We start from the raw sequence: 22987 nt of genomic DNA, 5'->3' as shown, positions 1-22987 counted from the left end.
AAAGGTACAAATATTTGTTCCTGTGTGTGCAAAAGTAGGCATGTTTTCTACCGTGTTTGTCTTATGCATTGTATGTCTTAAGATGTGGAACTATGAGGATGTTTTGCTGCAGAAAAAAGACTGAAATGATTTCTTGACATAGTTCCTTCATGAATACCATTCTTGCCCTAAAAATGTGTAGTTTTTTGCCTCAGTTGCTATGGCAAAATTGCATATGTTTTACTTGCAGTCCTTTGAAGAAAAGACCTTCAGCTGGCATAGAGAAGTTTTGCTATCCTGATAGTGATTGAAACGTCACCTGGAGATGCTGGAGATGCCTTTCTTTCATCAGTCTCGTAATAGCACAGCATTAAAATGATGTAACCTAAAGCATTAGCTGCGGCTGTTTTGCTATATGAAATTAATATTATACTGCAAGTTTCAGGTTGAAATCCCACAGATGCTGAAGAGAGTCTCTCCACTGAATGGAATCACTGGGACCTAGCTATGAGAGGGTGGAGGCAGTGATGTTGGTGCAGGTGCAGGTAGCAACAGAGGCTGTGATGGAAAATGGTCACCTACCTCAAACACATCTTGTTTTTTAACTGAGCAAATCTGAGCCAAAGCATGTTTGTCAATTTTCTAAGGAGCAAAAGGTTGACCTATACCTAGAACAGTTTTGTAAACACTTGTAAAAATAACCAGCCCTGAGATCAGTAAGCATCTCCAGCCTTTGCCTACTCCTGTTTATTCTTTATGTCAAATTAGCTTTTGACTTATGACCGAGAGTCACATGTAAGCTCTGAGATGTAAGAGATGGGAATTCAACTGATTTCATTAGTCTACGTAGGAAATGTTAATAGCCTGAGAGGCTTGGTTGTGTCTTGTTTGTCATCTGTTTGTTTTTAACTCCTTGTTTTTAATGTGATCCTTCTAAAGCTCTTCTTGATTTTTCACGGTAAAATAGAAGTCTCATGAAGTCAATACCTAAGTTGGTACAATCTATATCATAGTATTGATTTGGGACAGGTGAGGAACTCAACTATTGGCAGACTGAGGAATGAAAAAGCATTTTTAATATGGCTCAGATGAGGTTGTGCCAAGGGCCTTTATTCATCCTGATTCCAAAGAATTATTTCCTTGCATCTAAATAACAGCAAGAGAGGCAGAGAGGCTGAGTAAAACAGGGGAGAATATCTTAGGAACAGGTCTCTTCCAAATACTGAGGCTGTAAGCTATAAGGGACTGTGAAGGTAATGCCTGTTTTATGTGTTGCTTTTAAAGACTAGTGTTTCACCTCTTAACATCTTGAGAAAATCTCTTAGAATAAAATTAATATAATAAGAAAAAATACTATTTGAATAGCAGGAGAAAAAAGCACAGTTTTTTTTTTTTTGTACAGTGGCACAGTGAACAGTCACTTTTTTATTTGTTTCAAAGGCCCATGCTTTCATGTAGTTGTTTCTTTGATGAGAAAAGTATCTTAGTGCTTGTATTACATACTTTCAGAGCTGTTGTTTGATAGACATTTTAAGGCATGAATAGTTTATTGAAGTCTTGATTTTATTCTTGATAGACTACCAATTCACCCAGCAAAGGAAATTGTTAGGATAAATTTTTCTTCTGCCTGATTCGTTCCACAGTTCCTTTTCCAAGGAGCACAACTTTATTACATATTCAATCTCATTCTCTGATGTTACACAAAGGCTATGCTACAGAGATATGCACTGCCTGTCAGTAAAAGCTTTGCTCTTGGTCAGCCATGACTTCATGAATAACTAGGCAGAGAATTACTCATGTTGTTCATTCAGTCAGCACTGCGATAGCAGCCTGGTTCAGAGTCAGCTCAGGCAGACCTGAGCTCCACGCTGCTTGTGTTAAAGGCATAGGACAAAAACGGGTGTTTTGACTTCCTGGCTTCACACATCTGCACAATCCCATGATCATCATCCTCATTGCAAGCAGTGTCCAGTTGCTATTTAATCTAGAGCACAGAGACGCCTAAAGAGGCAAATAGGCATTTATTTCTTCATAAGCCCAGGCTCCTTCAACTGCAGAATTTGCGAAACCAGTATTATTGTTTAAATGACAATTTTACTAGAAACCCCAACTAGTTGTACCGAGTCTGTGGAATGTTTGCACAAGCAAAGGGCACAAAGCTGCTTGCTATTGGGAAAAGTAATTGTGTGTTTGGGTAATTTCAGAACAGGGGCTCTGCTTCCATTTGCATGTACATTCAGTGCATTAGGCCAAATCCTTTGGTCCCAGCAAACTGAAGGACATATTACTTTGGCACACTGGAAGAGCTTGACAGTTGATACAAGGCAGTGCCTTACAGTAGGCAAGAGTTGGGTAAGGATTTACCTGACTCTGCACAGAAGCCCATTTCTGCTGATGGTGTAGGGGATGAGCTGTTTGAGAATACCAGAGGAAGTCAATAAAGATTCTCTATATTGTGTAACTGTATTTTGGAATAGGACTGGTCTTATTTTTCATGGAATGCCATTAGTAGGAGGAAAGGCCTGTGTTAAAATGGAGCAATGTTGCAATGTAGATTTCTATAATTTTGATTGAAACACAGTCCAGTTATTCCTAATCAGGGTTATAAATGCAGGATATTTAGACTTCATTTCAGAGATCCATGCTTATCAAGGTAGGGAAGTGCTCACTATCTAAACAAGCTAAATGCTCACTACCCCCATTTAACAGCCCTTTTATTATGACTGAGGTATTTAACTTTTCTGGTGCTGATTTAGGTTAAGATAATCTTGAATGGCAGTTTTCTCTTCTCTGTGGCTGTGTGATTATAATGTGTTCCCATGCGTTTAGCCTTTCCTTAGATGCACACATTCCCACGTGCGCCTATGCTCCCTCTCTCTGCAGTATCCCCATCTTCTGCTAGGGCCTCCCACCCCTCAGCTGTAAATGCCTGCTTTCCTTTTTTTAAGACTGCTGCCACCTCCCCTCAGTATCCAGAGACAAGTGACAGAGCTGTGCTTTGGTGGCTTCTCTTTACATGATCATGTCCTTCATTATTTTAAAAGAAGTGGTCTTTTCCTGGAACTAGCTGTAATCCCTTGTAGCTCCCTTGTGAATAATGGGAGATAAATATTCTCAAAATAGCCACCTAACAATAGGCAAATTATGACCTCTGCCCCTTTCAGAGCAATAGGAAATTTGGACCATTTGGGAAGATGTCAATTCTACATTATATTCCCTATGGTACAATCATGTGCTAATCCTGGAAAAAATAATTAAAAAAAATGAGCTCAATGTTAAAAAGAATCACTGGAGAAATACTGAAAGGTTCCCTCCCTTGACACATGCCCAGCTTCTGCATGCTATTTCTGTGAGCCCCTGGCTATTTTTGACTGCAGAGTATCTAGACAGCAGCTTGCATTTGTCTTTCTACCACTGGTAGAAAAGCTGTTGAAGATCCAGCACTGCAGGTTGCGATGGAAGCTAAATATCCAGGATCCCAGGTGGACTGGCACACAATGTGCTAAAGAGAAACCTGTCACATATTCATCGCTTTTATTATCCAAGACATAAAGATTAAAGTGGCTCAGTGCCTGCAAATACAATTCAAATTGTGATGTAGACCCAGATTTAACTCAAAGGGAAACATAATGCGTCCATCTTATCCAGTAATGAGAAGGAAATCGTCTGACACCCACAGGCCAAATTTCTTGAAGAGCTTATTTTAAAGTAAACTCATGTTAATCAGTTTATTTGCATTGTCTCACAGAGAAATGTTTCTTTGATCAAAGTCATGAGCTCATTATTGGTAGAAGGTCAAGTGTCTTCCATCTAGAAGTGTAAATATTTTGTTGCATCTGTGCCTAAATTCTGTAATTTTGGGGAGGCCATTGTAGACACATAGCCATGCCTTTAACTTCAAGGCTAAGCTCACTCTGTTCTAGAGGCAACATGAATGCAGTGAAAGGGCATCTTTGTCCCTGCCAGGCTTTAAAATATTAATGGGTAAAATAAGGGTGGAAGGAATAAAGATTACTGGTACTATGCTACAGAATGGCTTCCCATGGTTACTCAACTTGTCTGTGGCAGAGCTGGGATTGACCTCATAATCCCTGTGTACACAGGCATCTGTATGTAGCTTGGCTTCCTTCCCTACGGGATCACGGGGTTTATGTTATATTGGGCTGGACTTGCTTCCCATGTGAGATGTAAAATCCTCCTTTCCATGCCTGGCAGGAGCATGGTTCACATTGGCCTCGCTTAGGACGCTGAGAACACAGGAAAAGACAGTAAAAGACATGCATCAGACACAAAGTTATGCTCCCACCTGACTGACACATCCTTGCACAGAGAATTGAGATATCATTGCAGCATGGGACACAGCTGTTGGTAGCTGTAATACAGTGTGCTTGCAAATTTCCTGGCAAAACTGATACAGTCAGCACACAGCATGCTTTACAGCAATGGTAATCAAATGTTCCATAATGATGTATGATTGAAAAAAAGTGCTGGCGCTCCCAGCCCTGCTCTCACAGGTTCTTCATATTAATGGATAGCTTTGCCAATTTTCCCTCTCTACCGGAGGGCGGAAATTCATCCAGGCAGCTGGGTTGCATTTAGTTTTGCAAACCTCAGGGCATACTCAGCTTGCTCTGGAGCAACAGGACCAGCGTTCTGTATGTTTGCAGGAATATTCCTGAATCATTCCTGAAGTGCATGGGCTACAGGCTGGGGATGTAATGGCGATTGCTGAGAGCTTAGCACAAGTCATGGTTGGTGCCTGCTTGTAGGGATATGTGAAACAGCAGTGGCTGAAGCTAGCACATGATTTGTGGAGCACATGAAGACCATCCTCCATCTCCCCTGCTTCTGTCAAAATTCTGCAGGAAATGTTCTCAGCACAGCTACTGGAGAGAAAAATAATAGGCAGCTCACAGGCTGTGTTGTTATTATTTGGCTGCTATTGACTGGCAGTACCAGGACACTGCAGAACTGTCTTTCTCTAGTTGTTAGCCGATCAGCTGTGACAGCCCTAATAATGGTTATGTCAGGAGGCAAGTAAAGAGATGCCACAAATGGATTGCACGTGTATAATTGCTTCAAAAACAAATCTGTTAATAAAAGGAGACAAGAAAATTGACAGGAAGAAGTGGCTTATTGCATGCTAATTTTCTCCAGCTTTCATATTCTCACTCTCTCTGTCTTTTTAAATTCAATTGGGTCACTTCTTCTGGAGAGAATCATGGTCAGAAAATTGAAAATGGGGAGTAATTCTATACAATAAATAATTACAATGATGTGTTTTTCTCAACAAGGATCAAGCTCAGGCAGATGGATTTAGCCAAGAGCTGTTACCTATCTGATGGCTCTTTTCAGATTATGTTTACCCTGTTACAGTCCTTTAAGTTTATAGGCAAAGGATAAGATGAATGCAATGGCCAAGAGAGCATAAAATCTCTTGGCTCATGTGTCCAAAGGTCTCATGATGTCGCACCTACGTTATCCCTCTAGAGGAGACAGAAGATGCTGCAAGTTCTTGTTCATAGGAACAGTAACATCCGCAACATGAAAAGGCCTTTATTTTCCCAGCCCAGCCCGCAGGCTATCAAGATCCATATGGGTGTTCCTGAATTAAGATGTTTTGCCTTCTTCACCATCTCAGTAAGGTTGCTAGTGTACATAAACAGGGGTATTTACAGAGTGTGTCAGGCTGACTAATATATATATATATATAAGCAGATGAAACCTGGGTCATCCCAGAAATAAGATCAGGAAGCCCTGAAAGCAGGGGAATGAGTGAAATGAATGGATATAGCTGATGAGACAATAAGGCTAGAAGTAAATAATTTGAGAAAATTGTACCAAATAATGAGATCAATGCTACTCTTGATGAAGGCAATAGTTTGCATCTGACATTAGTGGAAGCAGCTGCAAGACCAGTAAATACAAGCTCAAGAATGCCCATTTTGGTGCAAGTTTTTATTTTCCAGAAGGAAACAGTTATTCTTTCTAAAGAAAATCATCTCTTTTATCTATATAAATCTAAACAGATATGTACTCCCCAAATATATTTAGTCTCCCCAAGTTTCCAAACTGTCAGCTGTAATGTGAGCTGTTCTGACTGCAGTTACAGCGGGAACATGAGCTGGGGCCCTATCATGGTGCTGATGTACAAATCAAAATCCTGTACCCTACTGTAGCTTAATTGTAGAAAAGGTTGATGTATATGGACTGGGATCAAGATATTCAGGTAGTTTTATGAACTTTGTTGACAAACATTACTTTAGTTCAGTTACAGGTGTATTCTGATTTGCAGAGTGCAGGTGGATAGCTGGACAGGATTCGTTTGGAAGATTTGGGGACAGCAGTATGGTTTATTTTTGGTTTATTTCTGGTCTGAGGTTGCTGAAGATGAAACTTCTTATTGTAGAAGTCAAACGATAACCTGAGAGTTGTGAAGTTAATTTGTGCTCCTGCTGGCTTTCTGATGAACGCTTTCCTGTTGCATGGATCTCTGCACCTAGGTTGGTCATAATTTGCAGCCTCAGCAGAAAGCCCATGTGTTAGATTGCTTCAGAGATAAGGTTTGCTCTTTTAAAACAGTCTAGTAAAACTGGAAAAAATTCTTTAAAGGAAGAATCGAGTCTAATTCTCTAGGCTGTGACAAAAATATCTACTCAGAGTGACAACCTTACCCCTAGAAATAAGACTAGGGTTATCTAGAGGGGTGAAGACGAGGCTGAGATTTCAGAAGAGTGGGTTTGATTCCTGATTCAACCAGTTGCCAGTCTGACAGGGTCCCCATGCTGTAAACCAAAAAGGATAATAAAACCCCCACACCGCTTTGTCTCCAAGATGCACAAGACCACTGCTGGGGAGGAAATGGACAAGTTCTCTGGTGGAAGGGCAGGATTACCGTGCACTTGCAGGAACTCCTCAATGCGTCTGTTTCCGGGTGTTAAAGCAACCAGCCTAGCATTTTTTTCTACCATTTATTAATGATATAAATACAAATTTAAAAAAAATAAATTATCTGGGGAACCATTATTTTCAGATTTGCAAGGAGATACTAGAAATGGCAAATGTAAGAGCAGTAATACAAACAGAGAAAGTGGGACAAATATGAAGAAGGGTTTGAGTGATATTCTTTGTTATTCATTTAACAAAGATAGAGATGACTGGTTTTATAGCTGACTGCTGTGATCTGTGCTAAGACAGTTTATGGCTGCACCATTTTTTACACTTTTCCTCAAGTTGTTTGGGGCTGTAGCATTTACAGTACATTATTTAAATACAAAGCATGCTTCATATTCATGCTTTCCTTAATTAAACATTCTGCACCATGGCGTGGGGTTCCAAGAGAGCAGTCACTGCATGAGTTTGCTCTGCTTGAGCAGTGAAGAGCAAGTTGCTGTACATGACAGCATTTCATCTCTGTATGGCTGGGGACAGTAATGCACGAGCAGCAGGTGAAGGCATTAATCTCCTTAGCTATCCAGAAATGAACTGTCATGTACAGCAACTTGTTCTATGCTGCTGCCTAGTCCCTTCTCCTGTGTCCAAGATTACCTTTGCATATATTTAGCATATTCTTGGGGTAATGACATTTTTCCACCTCAGAGTAGCAGGATGGGGGAATATGAAGTCAGGAGGTGCTGCGGTCATTGGGGGCAGGCAGTAGTGGTGGTTGTGGCAAGTGGGGATGACACAGGACACCTTGTCTCCAAGCCTGAAGGTCACAGGTTTTGAGGGGTGCTATGGAGGAATCCTCAGGACTTGAAAGAAGTTGCCCTGGGGGAGGCAGTGGAGAAACTGGATGGTAACTTGTTATCACTGAAGTGTGTGTGATATGTTAGAGTGTGTCCCCAGTATCCTGGCCTATTTGCTGCCTGGCTCATGTGTAAAATAGTCCTTTCCCACTCAACTTCCAAACTGTTTGAGTTTCTGCTTACCTGGCCAGAGCCTAGACTGTCCTACATGGGAACAAGGATCCTGAAGGAGAACAAGGCACTCAAAAACTACCTCCAGCTGTGACTAAATCGTGCAGAGCAGACTAGCTTCAGCATATTGCAAGAGATTAACATAATAGTTAATTATATAGTAGTAATAGTGCTGTTTTCTTTCTTTTTTTTGGGGGGGGGGGGGGAGGGCTAATTCAGGTTAATTTACAGTGGTGGGAAGTGCTGTGTTGATAGGGTGACAGTGTACTACTACATGCTACCAAACAGCAGAGTCGGACTAGGGAAAGAGGCAGTTCAGCTAACAGTGATTTTGTTCATTAACAGGAAGCTACAGCCCAGACTCCCAAGGCAAAATGCTGACTGTCTTGCTCGTACAATACCTGTTTTCAGCTGTGCTGTAACGCGTTTTGGCATCAGCTCCGAGTACAGTGGGAATCCAACCAAAACACACCCCTCGCTTTAGGTATTAGCAATGAGCTTCTGAGGTTTCTTGCATACAATTATTACCCAAATGCACAGCTGCTTTGATTTAGATATTAATTTGCTCATGTGCTGGGATTTTGCCACTTAAAAGGAAATGTAGCTTAGAGAATGAAATGGAGCCATTGCAAATTACCTTTTTTAGTGTAAAAACATTGCATACTATGGCTAATAGTTAATTTATGTGTTTTCTACCCTTTCTGCCCCAAACCTTGTACAATCACATAATGTGACCTTCTACCATATATTTACAGATGTTTAATTTAATACCACTATGCTCTGCAGATCACAAATTAGAAACCTACTGAGGCTACCTAATGTCAAAATGAACTTCTGCTATTCAAGCTAATTTTGCCAAATGAAAAGCAGAAAAAAAGCTGTTCATAGTAACCAGAGAACCACTTTAAACTGTAGTCTCTAGTTAGATATGAAAATAAAGCAGGATTACCTCTTGCCTTATTTAAATATTGGAATATTATTGCTGTTACATGGATGGATGGATTTTGCATGAATGTGAGTAATCTGTAGTTAATTATTCTGAGAGTTATACAGGTAGGTACAACTATTTTGGTTCTGTCCTCAATTATCCTCTGTCTCCTCTTCTTGGCTATTAATCTTCATCCATTTGTAACAACATAGGGAGATTCCTGACCAGTCGGGTTTGCTGAACATGAGGAAAAAATGATGGGAAGGGTGTGGAATTAAAAGGGGGTAGAGAGCCTAGGGCAAGAAAGAGGAAGATAAACATGGTGAGAAAAAGACAGAAGACCCAGGAGAAGGAATGAAGAAGGCCAGAGATGAGAAATTAGAAAGTAGGATTGAAATACATATGTTTCATGCTCGAATCAGTCAGCATAGGTCTGAGTTTCTCTAGTGACAATCTTTATGATCAGGACTCAATAGATTCAGCTGGGGCTGGATACTGGTTTCCTCAGAAAGGCTGGGGATGTTAAGGAGGGAGATTAGAGCACTGATTCATTGCTCCCCAGCTTCAAGCTGACCTGCTAAGGAGTGCTGAGTAAATAAACATGATACAGCAATACAAAACACATTGAGCAAATCCTGCAAATTGTTTTTCTATTGTTCCTCTACAGTGCTGCTTTATGTTTTGGATTGATTCATTCACATTGCTGTGCTGTCTTTTTGAGTGCAGGTCTGTACTTTAAAAATCAAAACCAAAGGAGTCTATTTGCTTCTGGTTAGGGCAAGGGCTCTGGTACAGGCTGTAAAGTTACTTGTGCAGGGAGTTGACACCTCAAAGATTTATGGTTTTGGACTAGAGTGAGATACAGAGAAATGTGATTTCTTGGAATAATCTGAGGTGTTATTGAACAATACCACTTTCTTTAGACACAAGGGAGGTATAAATGACTATGTGTCCAAATACAGGTAGTGCACATCTAAGGGAAAGCTTAACCCTGGCTAAATGGTATCATCCTGTGTGCTACACAGTCTGTTAGCCCCTGTGGTATCTGCAAGATCTCTCTCAGCATTTCTTAGCCCTGGTGCTAGAGGTGGTCAAGCTAGAAACACTTCAAGCCACATTTTGTTCTGTTTCTGCCTATGAAAACTGCTACTGAAACACTATACTGTTATTATCTGGCCTATAGTTCCAGTTTCATAGTGCTTTTGACTTAGTTCAAACCAATTCACAGCGCTGTAGAGAAACAACAGTGTAACTTGGTAGCAAGACTTTTGCTGCTCAGCATCTGAAGCCCCCCTTCCAGCAGCATTTTCTTTTGGCATATTAAGAGATATCAGCCCCTGTGGGAACCTTACATTAAAAATGGATGTGGCAGACAAGAAACTATTCATAGTCAAGGAAGGGAAGCAAAGCAGTGTGCGATGGATCCAGGAGTTAAACTTCAGCTGCCAGTCTTTGAACATCAGCACATCTTTCCACACATCAGCACATCTTTCCACAAAACAGTGCTGGATCTGTTCTAAGCATTTGCTGGAGATTTGTCCACTTCAATTACCATTGTCAATTGTAACTGTGATTACTGAGTATTCAGAAGGTTTCATTTTCCTTTTCTTCCCTTGTTCTTCCTGCTAGTGACCATGGAATGAACTTGAAAAGATTTGGAGGTAAAGGGTTGGTTGGTGGCTAGGAGAGGTGACCATGCTCTTTGTGGGTACTGGAGTTTTACATGCAGGGATCTGAAAGAAGTCTGATGGCACATGTCAGAGCTTCCCATAGGCACTGCACATTTGCTATCAGGTCTTAACAACTTCTATTTGAGCTATCTTGGGTGCTTTTCATGATGGAGGGGGTAATACTTTACAAGCACTTGGGCTAAAGGTTGAGTTGCAGGTAAAACAAAGTCATGACCGTGCTGCCTCAGGATGCTCTTTGAATTTAAAGATAGATTTATTTATTTATTTATTTAATTGTTACAAAGTTTGGGAATAAGAAATCAGCAAGACTTTGGAAATCTGTGAAAAAGTGAATGAAAACCTGGAAAGTATGAATGAAATTAGTCACTGCGGGGGGAAATTCCCAATCTGTAACCAAGTACTTTAGACCATTCATGGACTGCTGAAATAACTGTGTGGGTGTAGTCTGGTTCTGTAACTGACATGAGAGGGACTGTTCTTCAGTTTCCTTATGTGGGCCTTGGGATCTGTCCATCATAGGTTCCAGCTTTAGAAAACAATAAGGTGGGTGTTGATGTCAATGAACCAGCTGCATTCTCCTTCCATCATCCTTCATTTGCTGAGCCTACTAATGGTGGGGTAGAGTGGCAAGGGCAGAGGATGTGCTCTGCTGTAAATAAATGTGCACTCAAAGAGGTACATTGTCCATATCTCCTCAAATAAGCAGGCTCTGCATGGAGGATGATAGCTGATTAAATCATCCTGCATGTTTCCAAAGTAAATAAGCCTTTCTTGCTTTCATTTTCCTTCAGAGGAAGGAATATATTTCATTATTTGGTACTAAGATTTGGTTGAACACCTTATTATTAACTTTATTAATATATATGGTACACGCAATCTGTTATTTTCATGAACGCAACTGTGATATTGAAGCGCACCAGTGCTTTTCATCTGCTTAAAAAGTCTCATGTATTTACAAAACCAATCACTAGTCTAAATAAATAAATAAGTATCTGAGTCCTATTTCTGATCCTAGGCAATAATCTGTGTTCTTCCATCTGGCTTCCTAAATACCTGGGTGTTTAATTCAATAAGAGGATATTTATCTTTTCTATTCCTTTTCTGCTTCTTTTAAGGATCTTTTCCCCCTTTTCCACATCTGGTTCTCATATTCCCAAGTTGCCCCCTCCCTTTCCCTATCTCCCCAGAAGCTCTGGCTTAGAATTTAGCTAATGGATTTCTAATTCAATTTGGACTTCTGCTGGGATAAATCAACCTCATACAAAATAATTTATGGTTCTTGAAAAATTGGCTGTGGATGAAATTAGGTAACTAGCACCAGGCAAATAATAATCTCATTAAGGTCCATGGAAAAAGTAGTGAGTAGGTAGGTATTTATGAGGCCTAATGTTAGTCTCTGGACAGCAGTCTTACCAGGTTGCCCCTAGCCTCTGGAGAAGGTCCTTCAGAGCACCCAACATCAGGCTCCTGCTCCGAATCCTGCTCCTCAACCGCTCTGTTAATACAGAGGAAAACCATCAGCAAAACTTGCATCAGTTCCAAGATAACCAGACCTTGTTCCCTAATTATTTCATAAACATAGATTTGTTTGTGGTCCTTTGTGTGACAGTTGTTGGCTGTTTAGTAAATGATGCTGACAGGTATTTTGGAAAAATTTTGAAGGGACGATATGAGTACTGAGTTGTTTACTCAGTTCAAATGAGAGTGCTGCCTATTAGTCTGCTACATCCATTTTGCAGATGGGACTCCAAACCTGAGAGAGTAGATTACCCCAAGGTCACACAAAAATATCTATCCCCTGGGTCTCAGCTCAGTGCCAGGTGGCCATACAATTGAGCTATTATATTAGGTATAGGCAAGTGTCCTGTGTTTTTCAGATATAGAGTGATTGCAGTAACTAGATTAACTGTACACTTGAGATAGCTCATGAAATCAGGATCCATGACATCCAACTAGATCTTAGTTCATCTCAGCAAGATGTGGGATCATCACTCTTTGCTGAGAAAGATGCTTGCATTGAAAGCATTAGAAATCTGTGAGCAGAGCTCTGCAGCACTTTTAATAATGGGAAAAGAAGAAAAATAACAATTCTTGCTGGAACCAAAGGATTGACATTTTAACCCTAACATAATGATGCAAGAAGCAAGCTCAATTATTAATGTGAAACAACATAAAAGCTAAGAAAACATTTACAAAGTACCACGTTCAGTTACAGATCCTCTCTCAAGCTAGCAGTATGGAACTCCTTTCATTGTGCCTGAGCCATCAACAATAGATTGCACACAGATTTATCTATATTAAACCAACTTGTGCTGTGTAATATGATTTACCACTGGCCCTAAAATCCATCTGCCCACAGCAGATGACTCTGCAGCCATTGCTTCTAGTATATGATAAAACCTTAAGAAATCCTTGCATGAGAAAAGGTAGGGTCAATTCTTCATTTGTTCATTGCATTTGGGATGCTGCATTTGGACTGTTGACATAGCAGTCAGATGAAGGACCTGAGTCTGAACTTCTGATTCCAAAAGTAGATACAGAATTAATTATCCTTGGATTTTTCCTGAACAGTATGCTTTGGACTATGCCCAGGAAACTTGTTCCTGGTAGGTGTTTAGAATGTATTTTCTGTGCTGTAAAACGCATCCTACCATCTAACCACAAAGGTTAAGTTAGGTCTTGTAAAAAGACTTTTCATATTATTGTAACAGGCACCTACTTTCATGTTCATGTATATATGACAGGCTCTGTCCGGTGTGACAAAGAGTGCCCAAAGGGGACTTGAGAATGAATAGGTTTAACACAAAGTATTTTAGCCTAAGCCTTGTCCATCTTTAATTAGTTATCAGGGTTAAAGGAGGGGTCAAGAGCCTGGAGCTGCTTTAGGACTAATGTGTCAAAAGAAAGTGAAGCCTAACACTGGAGAGGAAGTGATGCTCCTCAGAGGTTTAATAATTTTTTGACCCCATGTCAACCATTATGACTACTAATGGCAGCTGAGGCAGAAATGTTTCGAATTAGACTTTGCTTTGCAGGCAAAGGAGGGGATCCCATGCCATCATGCAGACCCGTCACAAGCTAGAATCCAAAAGGAAAAATACATTTCAGTTTTACAGGCAGGACTCGTGGTCTGACACTGGAAGTTTCTCCACTGTTCATACATTGCATTAGTATCAGAGAAAACAGGACTAACAATAACATGCAGCCAGACTGTTAGAACACTACCAGCAAACCATGCCTAACAGGAGGTGTGCTCATTCTCTAATCAGACTAAATGCCTAGAGCTCACACTTAAGGAATACGGTGTGTGTGCTTGGCAAAGTAACACTTGCATTTTATTCTCTGAAGTTTTGTTATATGACAGAGTAAGAGAGATTAAGTTTCAGAGACACCCTGCAAGCCACTTTTGCTTTTATGTTTTTGTTTTGAAGCATGAATATTTTACTAGTTTTAAAAAAATCATAGAATCACTTAATTGTCTAGGGTGGAAAAGACCTTTAAGATCATCATGTCCAACCATTAATCCAGCCAAAAGTCCACCACTAAACCATGTCCCTAAGTGCCACATCTACATGTCTTTTAAATACCTCCAGGGATGGCAACTCAGCCACTTCTCTCACAGGGCAGCCTGTTCTAGTGCTTGACAACCCTGGAAGCAGAAAGAAAAAGCAACAGGACAAAGGAGAGCAATTGTCCACAGGATAATAATTACCAAGAAATGTCACTGATGTGATTTGCTGTTTGTACAAACTCTCTTGTTTTATTTTCAGGTGCTGTACTTGTGATAACCATGGCACAGGAACTGAGCCAACCTTATAGTAGCTGAGAATTAATGAAAGTGTTGTAAAGAGGGATGGTGGCTGCTGGCACACAAGACAGGGCAGCAAAGAAACAGGGCCTTTGCATCTTCACTTGACATTTCACACTGTTAATGCTCATAAATCAGCCTGATCCCCAATGATTCGCTTCCCCTTGTTGTATACATTTATATGGTTAGGCACCCTCATAATAAATAGCACTTTTAGATCACTGGATTAGATTTCTTATACTAACAACAATTACCATAAACCTCATTGCCCAAAGAACAGCTTGGTGCTTTTTATACACAACAGAGAATAATTTCATTGCCTTGCTTGAAATCTTACCATATTCTGGCCTTTTCCTACACCAAGGCCAGTGGCAACCAGTATCTGTACCATCTCCTGCATGTTTAGGCAGCAGCTGGTAGTCTAACAGTTTGTCTTAGGGCAGTGGTAAAGTTCTGGATGCCAAACCTTAAATGTCATGTCTGTATATATACCTGCAATTTTTGTCTTTGATTAGCAATGGGGTGTATAAAGAAATCTCTCTCCCTTGCAGAGGACTGCAGGAGTCGTTTTGAGGATGCGTGTTTTGTCTTTAGTTTTCCTCTGATCTGATTGATCATAAATGGCCATTAGCCTCAAGAGAAGCAGAAACTTTAATTATAATTATGAGGTAAACAAACAGGGGAAGATGTTGGTTTTTTTTCCCAGACAGTAATACATAACTTGCAAGCTGCTTTATACTGGTACAGTATAAATACAAATGAGTGTTTTCCTCATCTAGACCTGATTCTTCTTTTGCTTAATATGATGCAAATTAGATCTGACTCTGGTTGAATTAATTGCCGATTACCAGCAGCGCAGTTTATCAGGGTAAGCTAGGCAAAATACATTCCAATCACTGACCTGAGAGAAGGGAACTGGCGCTATCAAAGCAGGGGATATGGAGCACAAGCTGACTGCTTGTAGGTACCATAGTTGCACAGCGGCCACATTGGCCCTGGCCAAGTGGTAACTGTTTACTCTTTCATCTTCCTCTATGTCTAACTATGCAGCATTCATACGAGATAGGAGCACGGAAAGGAGTGCACAAGAGGAGAGGCACCTGCTCAGCATGGTGCTGCCAATGAAGCATTCTTGCTTTGGAACCACAAATCCCAGTCTTAGCAGGCACCCTGTCTAATGCCAGGCCATGCACTGCTGTTGCAAAGAAAAGCATAGCAGTTCCTTCTCCCCTTCAGCCCTTTCAAGCTTTCTGGGAAGGGCTAGTTGGGGTAGAATGGGCATAATGAATACTATTAGTGTATCAGACATTTTGTAGCCCACCTTCTCAGGGAGTTCCATGTAGGCCTGTCATTGAATAATGGAAACCTTCTTCCTGGACTGTTTAGTTGAGCCAAAAATCCAGTTATTTCTTATACAAGAATCCCATCGATTTCAGTTTTTGAAAGGGCTTCGGGTTGGTGCCTGTGGCTGGCAGTGTCTCACATACTGATTCCCATGCCTCTGTGGACGTTGTAGTTTTGGTAGGGGTGCAGGAGGACAGGAAAGAATGTGTTTGGGTTTGTTTGCTGATTGTGTGTTTGGTGCGGTGGGTAGGCTTGCCAGCAGCCTTCTCATCTATACATAGGCACTCGGTGGATATGTTCTTTGTTTTCAAAGTGCATGAAAAGCTTGGGTTTAACCTCATGGGGATGTGTTGCTTAGCTGAGATGTGCTAGGAGGGTCTTCACTGAGCTGTGCAGATGCAGGGGAAGTTCATTCCTCTTTATGGTCTTTATTTATTTTGTTTGTATACTGAAGTCACCCCAAAAAGATTAACATTATATGTCGTATCAATTTCTCTCTGACTTTTCCCATACTCTGTGACTTTTCCTGCACTCCGCTTTCTCTGCCAAAAAGATCATTTAATGTTGTGGGTGCTCAGTAAATTCAAGTCTGAATTTCCCTTGACCTTGCTTTCACAAGAGTTCAGCAAGGTTCAGCAAGCATCTGGTTTGTGGGCTGCCACAAAACCAAGCATCTTCTTTAGGGGTGTAAAACCCTGCAGTGAATTCATCCAGCCTTCCAAGCTGGCCAAATACTATGCTGTTATAAATTTACAATCTTCCTGGGCTATTTGGTGAATTCTTTTACTTTTGAGATGCTGAAGAATAACATATGATTGCCTTATTGCATGCCTACCTTGCAATCAGCTGGAGGTAGCTGTGACAGAGAATAAGTGCTGAGAAAGCCACCCTCCTCCTCCTTTTTATCCAGGGCAGGGCACGAAAATGTGCTTTTTCCTTCAAGGCATGGGCTGTACTTTGCTGTGCAAATGTCCTGTGTGGTCTCCAGGGCTGAGGTAGGGGCAAGAAGGCACTCTGATATGGGAACTACTCAGTAATAACGCATAGAAAAAAATCCCATTTTCTCCCATTTCTCATTAAGCTTGGCCTAATTTTGCATTCATAGCTCCATTGGTGTTATGGGACTATAAAATAGAGGTGGGCTGTGTGGTATACAGGATGTTTTGCTTCCTTGCTTTCCATTTGGTGGCACCATGATAGTGCATAACCTTCCTAGGAGGGCAGAAAATCCTGAGACCAAAGGACTCCCAGCTGAGCAATTTTCCTTTCCTGAAAACATGTGCACTGTAATCCAGATCCTTGTCTCCATCCTGATAAGCTGTTCTACTGAGCTAGCACCTGCTGTTAATTTCACAGTAAACAGTCCTTGTTGCTCTAGAAAGCTTTTTAATCATAACATGAAAAAAACCTGAACAGAAATTCCATCCATACAGTCAACTGCAGCTGCCTTTCTTGCAGTGCATGGGGAATGATCTTGCCGAGTGATGGGCATCCAAATGCAAATGGAATTAGCTTTGCAGCCATTCATTCTAAATTGCTCTTGAATCATTCTGAAGTAAATTCCATTTGAGAAGAATTTGCTTCAGGTCTTACACAAAGAGATAATGGTCCAATATATTATGATCTAAGCAATAATAGTTCAAGTCTCGCAGTTCAGAGATATAGTGAGTTATATGCTGGGTTGATGAGAATTAAAGCTTGATATATAGTAATAAAACTAGTGATCTAGAGATGAATAGATTGGTGTACGGAGCAAAATATTTTCCTGCCACAGATTAGAGCAGGGATACTTGTCCATAAAAAGGGAAGTATACCATAAAATCTCCTTTTTCACTTGTTATGCATGAAGAACTATAATGTGTACAGTTCTACAAACAAATGCATGAAAAGAACAAAGACCTTTCCTAACATTAAGTCTTTGCCTACCTTAGACAAAGGTTTGTTTTACCTTAAAATAAAACTGATCTAATATTAAACTACAATTCCTATGTGTGACAGTCCATGCCAGCTTTTATCAGTGCTGATCTCGGTGGCACTTCACCTGTTCCTATAAATTTTACATTTGACTTGAGGTTAAAAAAATATATGTAGTTGTCAGATATTACGGAAAGTAAATAAAAGAGCATATCTATATTTGGGCCAGCAACTAAAATAAAAATTCCAAATTAATTTTATAGATTAAAATGCCTTTTTTAAAATTTGTTTTTATAATATGAATGAATTGCAGGAGCAAAACCAGTTTAGTGGTACTATTAATCAGGTCTTTTGTCTTGCTAATATAAATCAGTCAATAACAACAGATGGGCTGTATACTTTATTATGTGAAAATAAAGATGAATGTGACATGCTGCAGAAGTAAACTTGCAGCTCAAAGTTACTGAGCACAGAAGGGGATTTGTTACAAGAGAGAATGATATGTGCCTTGCATTTGTGTTTGATCAAGGTTGTTAAGGGGAGCTTGCTGCACATGCTATTGGCATAATGACTGGAAATCAAGTATGTGAATTTTTAGTGTTTGTATCTACACTCCCAGATCACTCCCAAATGGTTTAAATAGCTTTTTTCCTCCAGAAAGAAGGAAAAAATGTCTATCTACTTAGAAGAGTTAAATAAGAGAGTTATAAAGTTTGCTGCTTTGTCACACCACTGGGAGATGAACATTTTTAATAACCAGTGATAACTGTCAGGAAGATTCAGATCAAAGTCTCAGGCAAGATTTATACCCTCGTATAGTGATGGAGGGCACAATGGGAGGCAACCCCCATCCAAATTACAGAAAAAGGCCCAGCAGGCCACACAGTTATAACAAAGTCATCCCTGAAAAGCCTAAGTCAGAGTTTGGTCTTTGTATGGACAGAGGAATGACCTGCCTTTAACTAGAGCTGTCAGGAGAAACCTTGATTTAAGTATTTATTAGAAACAGTGGCCTCATGAAAATATTGATTCATGAGATTGCTTTGATGTTACCAGAAGTTTGTTTTATAGAGAGTTGCAAAAAGTCTCAGCGTGGTCAAATGTCCTATGTTGTCATTTTCAGAGATAAATATCTGTGTGAGATTTTTTTTAAGAATATTGTGGTTTATAATTGCACTGACATTATAATTATGCTCACATGTTCCTGCAAGCATTACAATGGAAGCATAACAGCCTATTAGTCTTATTAAAAAACCAAAATGCAAGACTTGAATCCAAGATGCATAGATGAGGCCCTCAGTGACATGGTTTAGAGGTGGTCCTGGCAGTCCTGGGGTAATGGTTGGACTCGATGCTCTTAAATGTCTTTTATAGCCTGATTGCTTCTATGGTTCTGCGTGTGTTGTTCAAAACCTGCCCCAAATCAGCATTCTAAACTGTGCTACAGCCATGCCTATTGTGATAGGCAAGCCATCATTAGGAAATTTAAGGTGTTTTCTCCTCAACCCATCCTCATCCCGAGAGGTGAGTACCACAGCCTGGCACAGGGGAGCCGTGGCTGCACACCCTGTATACCTGTAAATAACTACCCTGCAACTTCTGCCGGTGATGGCTGGCGTGCCTGGGCCAGGAGGCCCTTTTTTGGGGGAAAGCAGGGAATACCAAGAGACTTCCTACTGTGAATCACACAGGCTGATTAAGGTGCTGTTACCTTTCAGCAGCTGATAGAAAGAGCAGGGGGCCCTGAATGCTAATGGAGGTAGGACTAACTTTGCAGTGTGATTGGGGTTTTTTTCTGCCAAACCCCATTATGATCATATTCTGGATGCTTCTCTTGAGAATCTGCTCTATAAAAGAAAAAATTACTCCAGTGTTGCTAGTGATAGGAGCAGTACAAATGCAAGGATTGAATGAACATACTCCAGATTAAAAAGAAAAAAAAGACCTTTCTTAGCTACTATCTTATATTTCTTTTAAAAGTGCAGATTTTAAAAGCCAGTTTCTAGGATCAAGGCAGCTTCTGCACACTCTGTTTGTGTGATATTTTGTGAATGGTTTCCATCTATGTCCCTAACATTTAAGAGCAGTTCAAATGACTCTCAATAGCAATGAGAAAAAAATGCGTAAAAATAAAGCTGGGCTTTATTATTGCTTAAAAAGAGTAAGGTGGAATTATAGAAAGAAGCCTGTAAGAAAACTGGTTTGTACCTGACTGCAGGATGCCAGGCTGGTGAAGAGAAACAGCAATCACCACAATCAAAACATGAGATTAGGTTGTACTGGGCAATACTGTGAACCCACTTTAAAATAAAAACAGTATTTAAACTGCAGAAGCAGTTACCTTCAGGAAGAAAAGCCAAAGCCCACACACGTTCTCCAGGCTGATGAAAGAAATTATTTTAAATCCCACCTGTTTTCTTCTCTGCAGCTTGCTAGTCCTTCCTTTTAGACCTTTCAGTTACATCTTTGATAAGACGCAGTTAATTGGTCAGGCAGTGTAAGTATTGTCATTGATAATGTGCAGAAATCTAGTGGTGAAAATAAATACATTTGTTCTTCCAGTCACCAGAAATTAGTGAAGCAATACTTGTTTAATTATGAAACATATGTGTGCTTTGTTAGTTTCCATCTGTCTGCTCACTGATTTGCAATTAAATGACCAGAAGAAAAAGATACGTCCTGTGGCAATTCAGAGGAAATGATTCATCTGTAATGGTTCTGTGTCTATGGAGCAGCATGTGCGAGAGGGAGACGGAGTGGAGAAGAGAGTTATGTATAGAAGGGTATGAGGAATGCTGAAAAGCTTCTTGCTTTGGCTCAGACATATTTTGTCGTCATGAAACAAAATGTGAATTCCCATTAACTTACCGTAACTTGTCTTTCTCTTTTGAAAAAAATGGGGAGCGAAGGGGAGCAAGGAAGCAGTACCTAATGGGAGAGGAAATGGGATTGCAGAAAAGGAGGCTGGTGTGGTCAGAATGAAAAAGAAACTGCAGAAGAAAAGGAATGATGGAAAAGTGATAAGAATTCTATCATTGAACCTGTTCACTTCTACTAATTCCCAGGGAGTGATACGGTAATGAGTCAGGCCTGTTACTCTTTGTAAAAGGAGACATCCAAAAGGGCAGGAGTATTTTTAAATCAATATGAAGGGGAAAAAAAAAATAAGTAAGTTGGTGAACGTATGTTCTCTTCAGAAATAGTTTCACAAAAATCTTTTCCTGTGTAAGGTATTTCTATCACTGATGAACATGTACAGTCTACCTCCATGTAGCTGCATGGATGGGTACCATATTACGTTCTTCCCCCATCTTCTTCATCTGTTCCTGTTCTTTCTTTCTGGAAGAGCAGCAGCTGGAGAGCCTTTCATACCCCTTGTAATTCTGGACACAGCCTGCACAGGCATGTCTCGGGTATGGGGATGTAGCTGTCTGATATTTCATCCTTATGAATACTGGCAGGGAGAAGATAGCCAGCCATCCAAAGTATTTTTAGTTTGATGTTCTGTAGTGTCTTATTGATCATCAGCAGTGTCCATCACTGTATAACGATAACTGCTTTAGAGGCAGAAAGGGGGAGATTGAATAAGGTCTTCAGGACTGTCAGCTTGCTGATGGTGGTGTCAGTAGTTGGTGTCCCCCTCTGCTGTGCCACTGGGAGCTTCTTGGATGTTCTTGTGTATTGATGGCAGGTGGGGGGGGGGGGGGGGGGGTGGAAGTAGGATATTTCTCTGCTGAATTGGTGCTTTCTGGTGTTGCAGACTTCCTCTGTAGAAAGGGGGAGAGGTGTTGGTGATAAAGGGGAATTTGTGAAGAGGGAGGGAGAGAGGAAGGGAAGTATATGTGTGTTAGGTGTTTTCAGGGTTGCATCCAGTTCATTGGATTCTTTTCCTCCTTCTCTAGACTTCTGACATTGACTTTATTGATTACCAGCAGCACTAGAGAGGTGCAGAGGTTCCTTACGTCAATAGGACACATCTATGTTGGCTCAAAATGTCAACATCTCACAGCTGCTCTGCCCCATGTCCCACCTCTGATTTCTCTCAGTAGTAAGGACTGCACAGACTAGTGCACCACAAAGGAATTAAATAAAGCATACCTTGGTACCTTCATCAGCAGTCTTAGCAAGAGAGTCAGGGTATGAACAAAGAGGCACAAACTGAACTTACATTTAGTTGTTTGCCCTTAGAGCAGATTTCAAATTGCTGATCTGAAATGAAAAGCACTATTTCCTATTTATACGAGCCTCAGCCAGTGCTAGCTATGTGCATGCACTTGATTAAACAGTGAGATAAGTGTGTGTGGAAAGTGTGACCTTGAAGCCTCCAAAAGTTTCTATTATTTCTTTTTACGGTTTTGCAGGCAGCTCTCCCAAGTGCTAACATAATGTTTTATCGCTGGTATTGCTGCTGATGATAACAAAGGACCATTCCCAGACATGTGAATGCGCACATCCCTGTCACATCTCACAGAGGAAAGAGAGCTCAGGATGTGAAGAATAATTTCTTCTAGTCTGAAAACACCAGTGCATTTAAGCCTTGGTCTAGGAATGCTCCTAAGATAGCATTTTCTAAAGAAGCTGTTCCTTTTGAAACTTTCAGAAAGTGCTTTTAAGTATTTGCCAGCTGAATTTTTGTTGTTTCATTTGTCTTTTTTTTTTCTTTCCTCTACAGATGATGATTTCTTTCATGAACTTCCAGAAACTTTTCCATCTGATCCTCCAGAGCCATTGCCCCACTTCCTCATTGAACCCGAAGAGGCTTACATTGTGAAGAACAAGCCTGTGAATTTGTACTGCAAGGCAAGCCCAGCCACGCAGATCTATTTTAAGTGCAACAGCGAATGGGTTCATCAGAAAGACCATGTGGTGGATGAGAGAGTAGATGAAACCTCTGGTGAGTTTGTGTTCTGTCATGGAGGGCTCAGATGGAGGGCATTAATATCAAGCCCACTGTTGTAGTCTAGCAGATACTTCATATGGCAGCTACTTTAATTCACTTTTGATTCAGCTGTGAATTCTGTATCTGGCTTTACTGAACATTTGATGTCATAGCACAGAGGTGGTTTCTGCATTTAGGTCAGTTAGTAAAACATGATTGTAGAGCACCTTGCCCGAGTTTGAAAAAATAAACCAGGAGACCATGCACAAACAAAATGCAATTACTCACTTACCCAGCATCACAAATTCCAGTGGTTGCACTGTATCGTAGTCACAGACCAAGAACCACTTTCTCCCCAAACTGCCAAAGGGTAGTTGGGTTGTTCCTAGAATGATGTTTTCCTGGGGAGATTCAAGAAAAAAAAAAGGAGAATTTTAATCAGCTTTCATCAAGAAAGAAGCAGAAAGCACACCTGGGCACAGTTTAGAGCAGTGTGTTGATCCAGAGCAACCACTTGGGTGTTAT

The 22987-nt window shown here is 40.6% G+C and overlaps 1 protein-coding gene across 2 annotated transcripts in view; it reads left to right on the top strand.

The window, feature by feature from the left end:
- UNC5C (unc-5 netrin receptor C) overlaps positions 1 to 22987 on the top strand; it is a 251314-nt gene that overhangs the window by 138518 nt on the left and 89809 nt on the right. For both annotated transcript variants that reach the window (XM_061477552.1, XM_061477544.1), the window contains exon 2: positions 22256 to 22477. In XM_061477552.1, the coding sequence (XP_061333536.1) occupies positions 22256 to 22477 (222 nt within the window). The remainder of the gene's footprint in view (positions 1 to 22255; positions 22478 to 22987) is intronic.

This window comes from Pezoporus flaviventris, unplaced genomic scaffold (assembly GCF_033815535.1).
Source record: "Pezoporus flaviventris isolate CSIRO_AGI_PZ_B2104156 unplaced genomic scaffold, CSIRO_AGI_Pfla_v1 ptg000002l, whole genome shotgun sequence".
Lineage (NCBI taxonomy): Eukaryota > Metazoa > Chordata > Aves > Psittaciformes > Psittacidae > Pezoporus > Pezoporus flaviventris.
This window is presented reverse-complemented; position numbering and strand designations above follow the sequence as displayed.